General features: G+C 40.8%; 1 protein-coding gene and 1 long non-coding RNA gene across 4 annotated transcripts; both read left to right on the forward strand.

Annotated features, from left to right (window-relative positions):
* The first annotated feature begins 161 nt into the window (after positions 1-161).
* dhdds (dehydrodolichyl diphosphate synthase) lies at positions 162-10158 on the forward strand. 3 transcript variants are annotated; one of them, XM_046314696.1, is made up of 10 exons: positions 252-271; positions 819-975; positions 3281-3364; positions 3492-3608; positions 3863-4005; positions 6277-6393; positions 6665-6766; positions 8963-9077; positions 9368-9475; positions 9713-10158. In XM_046314696.1, exons 3-10 carry the CDS (start codon positions 3302-3304, stop codon positions 9953-9955), a joined length of 1008 nt encoding a protein of 335 aa, XP_046170652.1. In that variant the 5' UTR covers positions 252-271; positions 819-975; positions 3281-3301; the 3' UTR covers positions 9956-10158. The 3 variants fall into 3 exon arrangements, with proteins under 3 accessions (XP_046170650.1, XP_046170651.1, XP_046170652.1); XM_046314694.1 differs by lacking the exon at positions 819-975 and having other exon boundaries at positions 162-271; XM_046314695.1 differs by lacking the exon at positions 819-975 and having other exon boundaries at positions 187-259.
* A 1931-nt stretch (positions 10159-12089) lies between these two features.
* On the forward strand, positions 12090-15698 carry LOC124005437. Its single transcript, XR_006833615.1, has 6 exons — positions 12090-12233; positions 13526-13546; positions 13952-13981; positions 14091-14141; positions 14431-14481; positions 15058-15698. It is a non-coding gene; the product is annotated as an uncharacterized LOC124005437 (long non-coding RNA).
* Positions 15699-16779: the final 1081 nt, after the last annotated feature.

The raw sequence follows: 16779 nt of genomic DNA on the forward strand, positions 1-16779 counted from the left end.
ACCTGACCTTAACTATTTTAAATCCCACTTCAGTGGGGAGTAGGGACGTCCCAAGATCCCGGATAGCACTGAGTCCAATTTGAAACCGATCCAGTAAATATTTAAATATTCTATTCGAACCCCAGAACACCAATTTACCTGAATAAACTTCCTGTCAATCCACATGCAGAGAAATCTGTACAAACAGTTCCAGGCGGAAGTGGTCGGTCTTTTGATTACGTCACTCCATCGAATAAGGAAGGGGACGTCATCTTAAACTGTGAGTTGGAAGGTATGTGAAATATGTAAAAATACGGCTCATAATGTTGATAATTCATGATCTCTTTCAACAATATGAATTAAATCGAACATTTTAGTGAAAGTGCAATTGCTTTGTACATTTCAAACAGTGTTCATCATTGGTTATCGCTCCCTGTCCGGTTTGTGTTAGCTAGCTAGCTACAGTAGCTATGATATCGTTATCTAGCTATCCAAGACCTGATCCACATGAATCAGAGATGCATAATCATATAGCTAGTTTTCAGAATATGATTTGGTTAATATATCCCGTTTATTCATGCATGCATGTAGACTAGTGGCGTATGTAATCAGAACAAATCAGATACAATGGAGTCCGAAATCATTAACACCCGTAAAGATCAGCAGAAATGACTATAAAATAAATAATTTAAATACTGGGCAATTGTCTGCTCAACATGTTTTGTAAGTTATATTATACGAATACAATTGCTCAGAGAAAGAAAGGTTGTTTAACAAGTAATTACATGATTTTCCTCAAAAGCGATGGTTCAAAATGATTGACACACTTGTTTTGGTAGCCTGGTGGGTAGGAGCGTTGGGCCATTAACAGAAATGTTGCTGGATTGAATCCCAGCGCTGACAAGGTTCAAATCTGTCGTTCTGCCCCTGAGCAAGGCAGTTAACCTCCAACAAAAGCTACCGATGACGTGGATGTCTACCAACATATTTTAACAAGTAGGTATGGGGTTATTTACTGCTCATGCATTCTAATTGACGCCAAACTAGTGTTGCACGGTAAACGGAAACGTCAGTACTTTAAAAAAAAACTAGAACATGAAAAAAGTTTCAGTACTTATATAAATTGTGTCACGTCATCTACTGATTGAGAGAGGATCAAGTCTGTCTATCAGCACAGTTGATGTCCCCTTATAGCACGAGCGCATCGCGCCTGCTTCACTTACTCATTGCTAACTCTAGCCTGTCCTGAGGAAACACTGCACTCACTGGGAGTCTTGGCTGCTAGCTCCACAAACTTGAATGATGCAACATGGCATGTAGAAGATGTTGCAACTGTTAGCAAAACAATGTTCATTACAGGCTAGAACACTTTAGAATGCAAGAAGATACCAGTAGCTCAGACTGGTCTCATAGACTAGATGTCAGTCCAAGACACTCAAATTAGTATGGTTTACAGAAGATAGGAAAAAACGAAAGCAGGGGGGTTGGTCGAGGTGGATGGGTGTTAGAATCTCATCATGGACAACTTCAGCATTTTAGCAACTACTTATTACTTTTGAACTACTTTGCATGTTAGCTAAGCCTAACCTTAACCCTTTTAGCAAACCCTAACCCTTTAACCTAACCTTAACCCTCAATAATTCAATGCATGCACACACTCCTATTGAATATGCATTCACCTGTATTGTGAATAGGCCTAGACTACATCTTGATTTACCCTGTTTATCAATAGCGATTTACAATTCAAATAAATTATTAGCGTTATGCAGTTAGATTGGTAAAAACAAAGTCATATTGATTGTAAGACTATCATTGATTCATTAATGCCACGCTCTCCAACCCTGTTCCTGGAGAGCTTGTTTTGGTAGCCTGATAAAGCCTGATTAAGGTTGGAGCAAAAACCTAGTTCAAAATTCGGGTGTCGTGACAACAGTACCCCAAACCCACCACTGGTGGGTGCATGACCAAATAGCTCTATTTTCATGTCATCGGACCAATGCACCGTTTCCAATCCAAATACCAGTGCTGTTTAGCAAACTCCAGGCATTTACATGTGTTGGATGACATGAAAACAGGGCTCTTTGGTCACACACACTAGTGGTGGATTTGGTGTCTAAATGAGAATGCATGAGCAGAAAAGAACCCACTACGGTAAAATATGGTGGTGGATCTTTGATGTTATGGGGCTATTTTGCTTCTACTGGTTCCCTGTTAAGGTCAACAGCATCTTGAACTTTACCAAGTACCAGGACATTTTAGCCCAAAACCTGGTTGCCTCTGTCAGGAGGTTAAAACTTGGCTGCGAGTGAATCTTCCAGCAAGCCAATGATCACAACCACACTTCAAAATCCACAAAGAAATGGTTAATTGACCAGAAAATCTATATTTTGCAATGGCCATCTCAGTCTCTGGACTTAAACCCCATTTGAAAACCTGTGGTTTGAATAGAGTATCACAGTATGAGTCAGAGTACCCCAAACCCTAGTGGTCAAACATTGAAATGGTTCCAATCTTTTTTCTCAGAACCATTTCCCTGTTTGACCGCTAGGTTTTATGGGTATTATGACACCTCCACTGTGGGGCTATATTGAAGAGGGCAGACAAAGGATATCAAGGATCTGGAAGGATTCTGTATGGCGGAATGGTCTAAGATCCCTCCCGATGTGTACTCCGAAAAGGGCTCTGTGCCATTATCCTTGCAAGTTGAGGTATTGAAAGGTATTCAAAACTGGGGTGTCAATCATTTTGACCCCTACCTTTTTTTGAGAAAAAAATATTACTTTTTAATCAAAATCTCTTTCTCTGAGCAATTGTATTAGTATAAAATTATATCATTGTTTTGGAGCATACAATACAGCTCATGTTTGAATTATTTATTTTATACAGTCAGTTCTGCTCACCTTTATCAAGGGTGTCAATAATTTCAGACCTCCCTGTATGTCTGGTATGCGGTGAAAAGCCCCTGTAGCACAGCTCAAGACTAGAAAGCAGTGGCCTCTGATGTCCTTTGTCAGGGAAATTGCAAGGAACCACCACACCTTATCCTACTAACGTCAATGAATGCACTGCCATTATGTTTGTTGATGCACCCCACTGAACTAGGCCTGTGCTCTATATGTAACTATGCTACATACCCCTCACTACTGTTTCTAATGCAGCCCATGGCTATACAAACCAGCGACTGCTGAATTTGTCAGACAAGCCTAACGGCTAACCATGTTCATAAATTGCTTGTTTATAGGTGTATGTTTATATGTATCTCTAATGTATGTAATAAGATGTAATGCATGCATCTCCACAGGGGTGTCAAGAGTTTTTCAATATGTCGTGGATAAGGGAAGGTGAATTGAACCTCATTGAGAAGCTCTCAGCCAACATACTGAAGGTATGGTGATCTATTTGCAAATGCATCCCTTCTGAGGATATTTGAATGAGTCACAACCACATTTTCATGATATGTAATATGGTTCTATCTGTATGGAATCCATCCACCCCTCCTTGGTCTCTCCCAGGCTGGGCCCATGCCCAAACATGTGGCCTTTATCATGGATGGCAACCGGCGCTATGCCCGCAAGCGTCATGTGGAGCGCCAAGAGGGACACACACAGGGTTTTGACAAACTGGCAGAGGTGAGGTTCCCAGGGGACATCAGTGTCATGATGTCGTCATTGTTCTTTCTATCATAGTCGTTCTCATTCATACTTTCCCTTTTGCATGAGCTTTCACATTGTCTTAGAAAAGTAGGTTAAATGCACTTCCCCCATATTCTTCACCATTTACCATCATAACATGTATTTGTATAGGGCTGTCACCAAGTACATTAGAAATACATACTACTCTGTTGGCTTTACTGATGGTCAACCTTGGTGGCTCCTTCCTTTAGACACTACGCTGGTGCCTGAACCTGAGCATCCATGAGGTCACTGTGTACGCCTTCAGCATCGAGAACTTCAAGCGGTCTAAAGACGAGGTGGACGGCCTGATGGAGCTGGCCAAGCAGAAGTTCATCAGACTGCTACAAGAACAGTGAGTGTCAGAACCGAGGAGCCAGAGTGCTTCCATTAAAGATGCCTAGGTGTGGGAGTCCCAGCGAGTGGGAGAGAAAGCAGCATATAGCTACCTGCTAAATGATGGGTTATCTTTCCACAGAAAGTGTTTTACAGACACTTTCATTAAAAACTCGACAAGGAGGATGTTTCAGTAATTCACTTGGGCCAGACAACGGAAAATGTCAATTTTAACGGCCATTTCAGAGATTTGCCGGATCCATATGCATTGGGTGCGTAAACCATTAGGGAATCAACCCATGGTGCTCAGAATAACAGAAGTCACATTTGGATTATGATAATTCATCTTAACAGGACATGCAACTCCTGTAATGAAGCAGCCAATAAAATGTCGTTTTGAAACATTTGCCAAAATGGAATTTGCAGGAAAACACCATTCTAAACAGCGCAGCTTATGAGAGTGGATCCACATGTGAGGGAAAAAAACGACTTCTGTCTATACAGAAATTCATAAAATCATTCAAAATACTTCAGTAGAAAGCATGACTTAGCCACAGAGAAATTGAGGATCATTATCTTCTTTAGAAAATAGCTGTGGATTGTTTCAAATCACAAAGCTAGTAGGCATATTTGCAATTTGGGCAGCGCGTTTGGGCAATAAATAGGCTTAGCTGATTATTGAGTTGCGGTTGTCAGTGAATAGCATCTAAAATATGTGTGAAGATAAAGTGTCTTGGGTATAAATTGAAAATGTTGAGACGAAGAATGGGCTGGGTATTTGTCGGAGATAAAGGAGAGTCTCTTTCTAGAATGGCTCCGCTGTCTCACGTAAATTCTTAAGCATTTATTGTGTGAGTTGTTTGCCCTTTGATAGTTTTTTATCAATTGCCCATTACATATGTGTACACCAAACATTAGGAACACATTCCTAATATTGAGTTGCAAAAAAAAATTCTTTAACCTGTCTCATCCCCTTCATCTACACTGATTTGAAGTGGATTTAACAAGTGACATCAATAAGGGATAATAACTTTAATCTGGATTCATGAGCATGTGTCTGGTTTCTTTGTCCTGTTAATGAACGCATACAATGGACGCATACGGAAATACAGGAAAGTCAACGAAGTCGGTTTTTAAAACATCCATTGCGAATGATAATGAAGACTATTAAAAATATAGTTCCTCACTGTAGGCTATTTGAACAATCTCCCCCTCGATAATCACCAAGCGTCGGTGTGAAAGAGCAACATTTTATGGATCTGATGAGCCCATATAACCCGTGGAAACTTCATAAAATACCCGAACACTTTTCCCTTAGGCAAAAACAGCTGTCTGGGCCGAGCTCACTTGCGCGGGAAACGGGCCTGGAATAGGTTGATAAAATGTTGCAAGTTCACTAGCGAGATCTTCCGGCCAGACACAGTTGATTGGTTTGATACAAATGTTGCACTTTACAATGGCTCAAATCAAGAAGATAGAAAGGGAGGCAGGAGAGTCTGAGTAGAGAGATTAATGTGCTTTGAAAGAACATGAATGTATGTTTTTATTTAGTCGACTATGTATTTGTACTTAGTTGATTATGCGATGAGTTCAGTGCGCTCGTTTCTTTAGCCGCCAATGGATCAATGTGTCCATATGGCAGAGGCTGGTGCTCTCGCATTAGTATAATTTTTAACTCGGATTTGTATGATTTAAACACGTGACTGATTTTAAGAAACGAAAACGTTATTATTGAAATGAAACTGTAACACGAAAATGCGCATATGAAAATTAGAATTGCTAGAAATGGTTGCATAAATTGTAAGCTTCCCCAAACTTGAAAATCGCGCGCTGTCAATTAAGTATTTGTAAAATAATTGTGTCCACGTTTCCGTGGTCGGATTTTGCCTATAGGCTACATTGCAGCAATCTTTTTTCTTTTTTTTCTACCTTTATTTATCTTGGCAACTCAATTAAGTACACATTCTTATTTACAATGACGGCCAAATCCGTGTGCGCGGTTCAAACAATTTAAGGATGTTTTCAAAATGCGTACTGCCTCCCTCTTACATGTTGAAGCGCTGATATCCTGTTGCCTGCACTTAAATGCTGAATGGGAGACGCGCTTCAATTATCAGTTATATATATATATATAATTACATGGGATTGCATTTAGAATTGTTGTGCAATGAATGGGCTTATAAATACAACAACCAGCTGAGTAGCTGCAGGAGACATCCCTCTCAAAATAGCATCTGCAGGGGACCAAAAGCCACCCTGACTTGGTCATGTCTGCTCTCTTCCAATCCAGGGAGAATCTGGAGAAGCATGGGGTGTGTATTCGGGTGTTGGGAGACCTGACTCTACTGCCTCTGGACCTGCAGCAGCACATAGCCCGGGCTGTGGTGGCCACCAGGTCTCATAACAAGTAGGCATCGCCACCTCATCATCCTGCTGCTCCTCACTTCTCTGAGGTGGCTGTGAGCTTGTGTGCAGCCATCAGAAAAACATTGCATTTTTGACAAATGCACCAATGATTATTGCAGATGCTGGACTTCAGTTGTTTATAATGCAATGCAATTTCTCTATGCATAAAACAACACGTGGGCTTCTGTTCAGTCATCTAAGATGTCTTCAGGAGTGGCTACTTACAGCTGTAATAACTCATTCATTAACGGCCCACCCTCTTTTGCCAACAGATGCTTTCTGAACGTGTGCTTTGCCTACACCTCAAGACATGAAATCGCTAATGCCGTCAGAGAGATGGCTTGGGGCGTGGAGCAGGGACTTATCAAATCCAGGTAAACTACTTCAACAGAGATTCAGGAGGTTAATATTACATAAGAGTGCATTCATGGCCCTCTCAAATGTAATTGTTCAATTTGCATTATCAGAGATTTGTTTTCTGCGCGTTTCTATTGTTTCTCAAATTACTGCATCGCCTGGTTCACCAACTACTTCTCAGATGGAGTTCAGTGTGTCAAATCGGAAGGCCTGTTGTCCGGACCTCTGGCAGTCTCTATGGGGGTACCACAGCGTTCAATTCTCCGGGCAGACTCTGTTCTCTGAATATATCAACAATGTCGCTCTTGCTGCGGGTGAATCCTTGATCCACCTCTACGCAGACGATACCATTCTGTATACATCTGGCCCTTCTTTGGACAAATGTGTTAACAAACCTCCAAACGAGTTTCAATGCCATACAACACTCCTTCTGTGGCCTCCAACTGCTCTTAAATGCTAGTAAAACTAAATGCGTGCTCTTCAATCGATCGATGCCCGCGCCCGCCCGACTAGCATCACTACTCTGGACGGTTCTGACTTAGAATATGTGGACAACAATAAATGCCTAGGTGTTTGGCTAGACTGTAAACTCTCCTTCCAGACTCATATTAAGCATCTCTAATCCAAATTTAAATCTAGAATTCGGCTTCCTATTTCGCAACAAAGCCTCCTTCACTCGCACTGCCAAACATACCCTTATAAAACTGACTATCCTACCGATCCTTGATTTCGGCGATGTCATTTGCAAAATAGCCTCCAACACTCTACTCAGCAAACTGGATGCAGTCTATCACCATGCCATCCGTTTTGTCACCAAAGCTCCATATACCACCCACCACTGCGACCTGTATGCTCTCGTTGGCTGGCCCTCGCTACATATTCGTCGCCACAAACCCACTGGCTCAAGGTCATCTATAAGTCTTTGCTAGGTAAAGCTCCGCCTTATCTCAGCTCACTGGTCACCATAGCAACACCCAACCATAGCACGCACTCCAGCAGGTACAGTGGGGCAAAAAAGTATTTAGTCAGCCACCAATTGTGCAAGTTCTCCGACTTAAAAAGATGAGAGGCCTGTAATTTTCATCATAGGTACACTTCAACTATGACAGACAAAATGAAAAAAATCCAGAAAATCACATTGTAGGATTTTTAATGAATTTATTTGCAAATTATGGAGGAAAATAAACTTTTGTTATTGACCAAATACTTATCTCAATACTTTGTTATATACCCTTTGTTGGCAATGACAGAGGTCAAACGTTTTCTGTAAGTCTTCACAAGGTTTTCACACACTGTTGCTGGTATTTTGGCCCATTCCTCCATGCAGATCTCCTCTAGAGCAGTAATGTTTTGGGGCTGTTGCTGGGCAACACGGACTTTCAACTCCCTCCAAATATTTTCTATAGGGTTGAGATCTGGAGACTGGCTAAGCCACTCCAGGACCTTGAAATGCTTCTTACGTAGACACTCCTTCATTGCCCGGGCGGTGTGTTTGGGATCATTGTCATGCTGAAAGAGCCAGCCACGTTTCATCTTCAATGCCCTTGCTGATGGAAGGAGGTTTGCACTCAAAATCTCACAATACATTTACCCATTCACCTATGATGAAAATGACAGGCCTCTCGTCTTTTTAAGTGGGAGAACTTGCAGAATTGGTGGCTGACTAAATACTTTTTTGCCCCACTGTATATCTCACTGGTCATCTGCTGCCAATGACTGGAACGAATTGCAAAAATCGCTGAAGTTGGAGACTTAACTCTCTCACTAACTTCAAGCATCAGCTATCTGAGCAGCTTACCGATCGCTGCAGCTGTACACAGCCCATCTGTAAATAGCCCATCCAACTACCTCATCCCCATATTGTTTTTATTAACCTTTTTTTGCTCTTTTGCACACCAGTATTTCTACTTGCACATCATCTGCATATCTTTCACTCCAGTGTTCATTTTCTAAATTGGAATTACTTCGCTACTATGGCCTATTTATTGCCTTTACCTCCTTACTCCATTTGCACACACAGTATATATATATTTTTCTATTGTGTTATTGACCGTACTTTTGTTTATCCCACGTGTAACACTGTTGTTTTTTGTCGCACTGCTGTGCTTTATCTTGGCCAGGTCGCAGTCGTAAATGAGAACTTGTTCTCAACTGGCCTACCTGGTTAAATAAAGGTAAAATAAATATAGTCTTGTCTTGGTTGTTGTGTCCAGTGATGTGTCGGAGGCCCTGCTGGGTCATTGTCTGTACAGCAGTAACTCCCCCAATCCTGATCTGCTCATTCGCACGTCGGGAGAGGTGCGACTCAGTGACTTCCTGCTGTGGCAGGTAAGGACAAAGACACTCCTTGCTAGCTGTTTCCAGCGTGATGTTGAATGCTAATGAGATTAGCCTCTTGCCTAGCATCCTTTGGTAAGGACAAAACCTACTTCCTGTTCAGTGACTTCAGTGACAGACAATGGAGCCTCTGGTTTAGCTGCTTCTCCCACTACCTCGTGACTTGTTCTTTGTAAATGTAGGCTGTCTGGTGTTACCTGTGGGGATTATTCAGTGGGGTGCAATGTTTATAGAATGTTGCAGACACAAATGTAATAATTTTTTTGTCTGCTATCCTGTAGACGTCACACTCCTGCTTAGTGTTCCAGTCAGTCCTGTGGCCAGAGTACTCCTTCTGGAATCTGTGTGATGCCATTCTGCAGTATCAGCTCAATCACAGACCTCTTCAGGTATGAACTCTCTCTTTCCTTCATTCATCCCCCACATACATTCCACCTTACGATATTTACCCAACCTTTAAACGCGTGTGCACCTTTGCCACAAATGTTTGGCACATTATTTCAAGTTGCATTTCCAGCATTGAGCGAGAATTCATTAGCAGGATCATCTGAATACCTGTAATAAACTACTGTGTTGTGTGGAACACTGAGGTCTGCTTGAATGACTGATCCCTATGTATGCTGCAGAAAGCCAGAGATCAACACAGAGAGGGACAGGCTCTACAGCAGCATGAGGCAGACCGGGCCTGTGTTGCAGACCTCCTACAGCACCACGGCAATGGAAAGCCCCTGGATGCCCAGAGGAGACAGGAAGCACTGCTCAACTACACTGCCAGCCGAGAGGAACGGGTTCAGGACTTCCTTGGTGCACTCCAGCACAAGAGAGACTCCTTCCTCACTGACTTAACCAGCCAAGCTGCTCTGGCATGAAGAGGGGATGAGGGGAACACAATGCTCCCCATCTTGAATTGGGGGAGCAATCACATCTCTCCATCTCTTCCCGAAAGGGCTGAGTGGTTTGAAACTTCTTATTTTGTACGAGTAATTTTACCCCTATGGGGCTATATGTGGGATATTTATGTGTGTATTCTAAGTCTGATCAAAGTCTAATAAAAAGATAAGTCTGGTAAAGAGCTAATGATTCTAGAAGTTGTTCTGTAAAATCTGTCCATCAAATGGATTCCATGGATATTCTCTTTGGATTGATATTCACAATGGAATCAGAGTACTCACTCCCAGAGGAGATACACATCGGAGACCACCATTTACCACAGCACCAGCTACACTACATGACCAAAGGTATGTGGACACCTGATCGTTGAACATCTCATTCCCCAACTTTGCTGCTATAACAGCTTCCACTCTAGTGGGAAGGCTTTCCATGGCGCTTGTAACGCCAGGGTAGTGGGTTCGATCCCCGGGACCACCCATACGTAGAATGTATGCACACATGACTGTAAGTCGCTTTGGATAAAAGCGTCTGCTAAATGGCATATATTATTATTATATTAGATGTTGGAACATTGCTGCATATATTTGCTTCCATTCAGCCACGAGCATTAGTGAGATTGGGTACCGATGTTGGGCGATTAGGCCTGGCAGGCAGTTGGCGTTCGATGGGGTTACGGTGAGTGCTTTGTACAGTCAAGTTATTCCACACTGATCTCGACAAACCATTTCTGTATGGACCTCCGCTTTGTGCACGGGGGCATTGTCATGCTGAAACAGGAAAGAGGCTTCCTCCAAACTGTTGCCACAAAGTTGGAAACACAGACTCGTTTAGAATGTCATGCTGTGGCATTAAGATTTCCCTTCACTGGAACTAAGGGGCCTAGCCCGAACCATGAAAAACTGCCCCAGACCATTATTTCTCCAAACTTTATAGTTGGCACAATATTTTGGGGCTGGTAGCGTACTCCTGGCATCTGCCAAACCCAGATTCGTTCGTCCGACAGCCAGATGGTGAAGTGTGATTTGTCAGCCGTTGTTGCTCCTAGACGTTTCCACTTCACAATAACAACAGATCAATGTTGTACAATGTTGTAAGTCACTGAGCTCTTCAGTAAGGCCATTCTACTGCCAGTGTTTGTCTATGGTGATCGTGTGGCTATGTGCTCCATTTTTATACATCCGTTCGCAATGGTTGTGACTGAAATAGCCTAAATCAATTTTGAAGGAGTGTCCACGTACTTTTGTATATATAGTGTATGTGTGCTGGACTGGTCAAGTAAAATTTTCAATGCATGTTTTGTGCAATAACTGTTTTATGGTCATGGATGCCCATATTTGACATGTAAAACAAACTATATTTTTACCAGGTTTCTTTATCTTGCAGAATAAACGTGATTATGTGCATTTAGTTTAATGTACATTATGCTGCTTCATAACAAATTGTACATCCAAATGTATTATTTGTAACATAGGTAACCTTTTATATTGTATCTTGCTTGGATCATTGACGGGGTGATGTACACTGCAGGCATAAAGTTTCTAAACCCAGAGGCGCAACATCGCGAGACTGCTGGGAACCACTGCGAAGCAGATCAAGCCGACAAGGTCGGGGTTTGGTGTTATAGAAGTCAATGACAGAAGTTAAACGTAATTCCTTGGTTGTTAATTTTCTCGAAATATAGGCACAACCCAATGTATTAAGTAGTTGAGCATGTTATTACTCCAACTTCGTGAAATTGACCAAATGACACAACTGAATGGAAGGGGTACCTTTGATTTGATTGCCTGCAAATGCGCAGTTCCGCGCGAGACGAACCTTAGACCCGATTACGTGTTTCGGCGCCTGAGTTTAGCTAGCCGCGGTCGCCTACAAGCGTGATTGGGGATTTTTATTGGAGAAGCAGTTTATCCATATCTTCATACTGTACTGTCTTTGCTGCAGTCTGCAAATCCTGCAGAAACCACGCCACCTCGTTACAGCGGTGGTATTTTCTATGCACTCTCTCTTTAAGAATATGGAGACGCCCACAAACACGTGATTTGTTTTCATCCAATGTCTGACTTCAAAATATAAAAACTGGTTCAAACCGGTTTCTATCTTATATTTTACATTCAGTCATTATTTTACATTCACCATTGTTGCATTGCTAACGTGGCTTGAAGAGCTTAGTGAGATACCCAACAACTTCCATAAAATCAAATAAAATTGGAATTGTGTAGCAATTCCCGAACAATCATCAATATGCCTAAAAGAAAGGTAAGGAATGCTTAATTTTCCGGCTAACAAATATATTTGTATTTTTTTGCTTGCATCTGGCCGTTTTAAAATTGCATTTGGTCTCTTCATCAGTACTGTATGTCGTCGTTTAGAAATGGCGGCAAAATGGGTCATCCTCTCAACGCAGTCATCAATATATCAAATAAACCGTATAAAAAAGGACAATTACATAAGAAATAAAGTGTAAATATATTAACCATATTTATTAAGGTTATTCGTCCTACATTGAGCATACCTATGACGAGTTCATTCACTCAACCTAAGTACGATTTGTGCATCACACGCTAGGTGCTTCTTGGAAGTTGTGAAGAAGCTCGCGGGGCTCAACTGCTGTATTTCATACATCTAACTATTCATTCGAGTAGTTTAGAACTTCTCGGTGTCTAGTTTTCTAGTCATGTTTGAGGCAGGCTTGAATCAGTGAGCCTCAAAAATCATTTGCACCCGACGCAACGCTTAAATGCAATATTATGAATCCTCTATTTTACCAGTAAATACTAAATCATTGCCAATGCATTTTTTTTCCAACAAACATTAGGTAGAGTTGTTGACGTTAACTTCAGTCATTACCCCAGCCCTGCTAATTTCAACGTCAGGCTGCCATCTTTGCATAGCCTACATTAGCTAGCATCTTTGTGAACGCACAAACAGCATATGTGCTTTTCAATGACATTTTCAATTAGGTTTATCGTTGAACCTTAAAGTTATACATTTTAAAAAAACATATTACTGAATCTTTCACCGCATTAACTTCGTCGAAATAATGTTGATCTGTACATTTATTGAGCGCGAACTTCATCTTGTTGACGGCTGTCGAGCGCGAATTGACGCAAAACAAAGGAAGTGCCAAGCGCGCGACTGTTGTGACAGGACAGATTTGAATTTGAATATGCGCGGGAATTCCTTCGAAGTCAGAAGTAGCCTAGAACAGTGGAAATGTATGTCATCAAAAATGTGTATCTAACTCGCTCACTGTGGTGTATGTAATCCGTTATGCAAAATATACATTATACAAAAGCCCAGCATGTTCTCTGGGAATGTGATGCTTCATTTTGATCAAAGGGGCCCTACATAGAATGAGAGAGGGCAACAATAGACATAACATTCGCACCAGTTACCTTACTTTTTGAAAAGAACCTATGCTCTACAACCCAGGCATATGCAGTACTGTGGTACATTAGCTGAATTTATTTATTATTCGTCGTATTTAAAAATGTGCTTTAGGAATTCCATTTCCTCACAGTTTCTAAACATTTTTCTACTGTTTTCAGAGTGCTACCAAGGGCGATGAGGTATGCATACAAGTATTCACAATGTTAATTCTAATCTGTTAACTAGTGTTTTCGGTTATAATTGTTACACTTTAACTGAACTACAGCTTACAAATGCTGTATAGGATGTTCATAAAGTCTTGAGAAATTTGGTCTACATAAATGCTTCACAGATCATTTGTAAACACAATTTTATACATAAAGGGTGATATAAAAGGTGGGTGCTTTGTCAAATGTGGCATTACTCATTTGAAATGCGTTATAAAGCATGACATTTGCTTATGAATGATAATTTGCCGATACATCTGTGCAATCATTATTTATGAATGCTTCCTTATGCTTTAAAAGTTGTAGTTTGTTAAAGTGGGATTGTTATAGTAGTAGTTGAGTCATGGTTAGATGTGTAAAATGTGTTCCTTTCTTCAGCCTGCAAGACGTTCCGCACGTTTGTCATCTGTAAGTATTACCATTCATATAGGCTACTTTAGGATCTGTACATTTCTTTGTATTGCAAACTCATTGTTACTTACCCTCATTACTGTCTTGTTTTTTTTTTTTGTGGCAGAGACCTGTGCCAAAACCGGCTGCCAAACCCAAAAAAGCGGCAGCACCCAAAGTATGTTAAGTGTTTGTTTCATCTGTCTTTTATTATTAAAGTATGTTCTGTTTTTGCATCTAGAGTTTATTAGCAGTTGTGTTAACCCTTGACCTAAGCGTTATTGATTCATGACCTTTGGCATCAACTCAGAAGTTGTCCTTTTTTTTTTTTTTTTACAGCCACATGAGGGAAAGCCTCAAAAGTATTTTGGCACTGCTGAGCATTTGACAAGATGCATAACATCTTGAAGGAAGTGAGAGGAGAGAAAATTACTCTGTCAGTGGCTAATGTGTTTTTTCTTCTTCAGAAGGCAGTCAAGGGAAAGAAGGCCGCTGAGAACGGTGATGCCAAGGCTGAGGTTTGTTTCCTGAAAGGATCTGTTTGCTCTCTATTCAATGTGATTCTTCCAATGCTCCTTAGGGTTTAGATTTGGTTTCTCTTTAGGCTGTACATGACTTTGTCTGCAATACATCAGTTACCCTTACCAGGAAAAAACCACTGCCCCTTGATGAGGATTCAACCTCTTAGGGGATGTGATTCAGTCAGCCCACCTGTACATACAAGCATTACTTATTTGATGGGCGCTCAACTCAATTCAGTGTGAATTGTAGAAGGATATTAATCCAGCAGTTCTGTGGAAATTGTTATTACACTGTTATGGTGTTGGGGTTCTGTCATTTATTTGCTTCTGGCATAAATTAGTGCACGTAATTTAATTGATTTGCACAAAAATAACTGGTCTTTAGAAAATATTATTTTCACTAACAATACAGTAGGCCTACGGGGTTAGATGCAGTTCAATATTCGTAAATAATTGGTTTCTTATTTTCTATCCTCTTTTGGAAATAACTTCAAGTTACATTTCTTCCCAAGGTTATTCATTGCATACAGTTTTTTGTTGTATGTCTGAGATAAGTCCATTCTTCGTTTCTAGGCGAAAGTTGAGGCCGCTGGAGACGCCAAATGAAGAACTGTTTGAAGTTGTGATCATTCTGTGTACTTGGTGACTGTACAGTTTAAAATAAGTATTTTTTACCAAGTTTTTTTTATATTAAAAGATATCATTTATAGTTCATTGTGGGCTTACATTTGAGGTAATGAAGCTGTTCCAAGGGGTTCTCATGTTCATATCCATTTTTATGCATTGTTTAAATGAATACCGTCCATATCCTGTCCAAGTATAAAAAACACAAAAAAATACCCTTCTAAACCTGTTTTTTAACTGCTGAATGTTATTTTCCTACATAAATCCAAACATTAAAGGCAGCTAAAGTGTGTTTCTAAAATGTTAAGAGGAATAGGGTTTTTGCCACTCCTTTTAAGTTTTTTAATATTAATTACTTACCAAATGTTTTGAATCAACATCAGCTCTTCTCATTCAGGAGACATAAGACAGTTTGAAAGTAATCACTAACTTGTATTAGGTCAACACACAATCACCACACAAAATTAATAATGTGAACTTAATCATTTGTTCTATTGTTTATTTTATTAAATTGTTCTGTAAAAACAGTGGAAAGAGCTATTGTGACTCCTATGAAATTTAAATGTTCTTGAATAAAATGATTAAAAGGCTGTTATTGTTTGATTTGGTTAAATATCACAAATCATTATCAAACATTCTTTGTTAGTTGCCATGCCAGTTTGTGCACAAATCCACATGTTTTCTATACCTGTCAATAGCCTATTGGGCAGGGACATCAACTGCTTCCTCAATCTGTAGGTGGGGGACCTCGAGCTGGTGTTACATGTGAGAAAAATGCATAGGGTGAATAAAATGCATTACCTACCAATTCCCCGTCTATAGAGCAGCTGCTAATGTGGCAGTTCTGTGTTGTGATTTTTCTACCACCAATCCATCCATTTGACCATAAATAATGCATTAGGAAAGTATTCAAACCACTTGACTTTCCAGGTACCCTACAGCCTTATTCTAAAATGGATTACACCCCCCCCTCAATGTACACAATACCCCTAATGACAGCAAAAACAGGTTTTTAGAAATGTATATATTTTTTTAAACTGAAATCGAAATGTACACAAATATTCAGACCCTTTACTCAGTACTTTGAAGTATCTTGGCAGTGATTACAGCCTAGAGTATTCTAGGGTATGATGCTACAAGCTTGACACACCTGTATTTGGCGAGTTTCTCCCATTCTCTGCAGACCCTCAAGCTCTAGCATGTTGGATGGCGAGCGTTGCTGCACAGCTATTTTCACGTCTCCAGAGACGTTTGATTGGGTTCATTCTGGGCCACTCGAGGACATTCAGAAACTTGTCCCGAAGCCACTCCTGCGTTGTCTTGGCTGTGTGCTTAGGGTTGTTGCCCTGTTGGAAGGTGAAACTTCGCCCCAGTCAGGCAGGTCCTGAGTGTTTTGGAAAAGGTTTTCATCAAGGATCTCTACTTTGTGCCGTTAATCTTTCCCTCGATCCTGACTTGTCTCCCAGTCCCTGCCGCTAAAAAACATACCCGCAGTGTGATGTTGCCAACACCATGATTCACTGTAGGGATGGTGCCAGGTTTCCTCCAGACGTGACATTTGGCATTCAGGCCAAAGAATTCAATCTTGGTTTCATCAACCCAGATAATCTTTTTTCTCATGGTCTGAGAGTCCTTTAGGTGCCTTTAGGCAAACTCAAAGCGGGCTGTCAT

Source organism: Oncorhynchus gorbuscha, linkage group LG19 (genome assembly GCF_021184085.1).
Source record: "Oncorhynchus gorbuscha isolate QuinsamMale2020 ecotype Even-year linkage group LG19, OgorEven_v1.0, whole genome shotgun sequence".
In the NCBI taxonomy this organism is placed as follows: domain Eukaryota; kingdom Metazoa; phylum Chordata; class Actinopteri; order Salmoniformes; family Salmonidae; genus Oncorhynchus; species Oncorhynchus gorbuscha.

Coding starts and splice junctions, on each gene's coding strand:
- dhdds (XM_046314694.1), top strand. CDS start 3,302: ATGTCGTGGATAAGGGAAGGTGAATTGAACCTCATTGAGAAGCTCTCA. Junction 3,365..3,491: donor TCTCAGCCAACATACTGAAG/GTATGGTGATCT, acceptor GGTCTCTCCCAG/GCTGGGCCCATGCCCAAACA. Junction 4,006..6,276: donor ATCAGACTGCTACAAGAACA/GTGAGTGTCAGA, acceptor CTTCCAATCCAG/GGAGAATCTGGAGAAGCATG.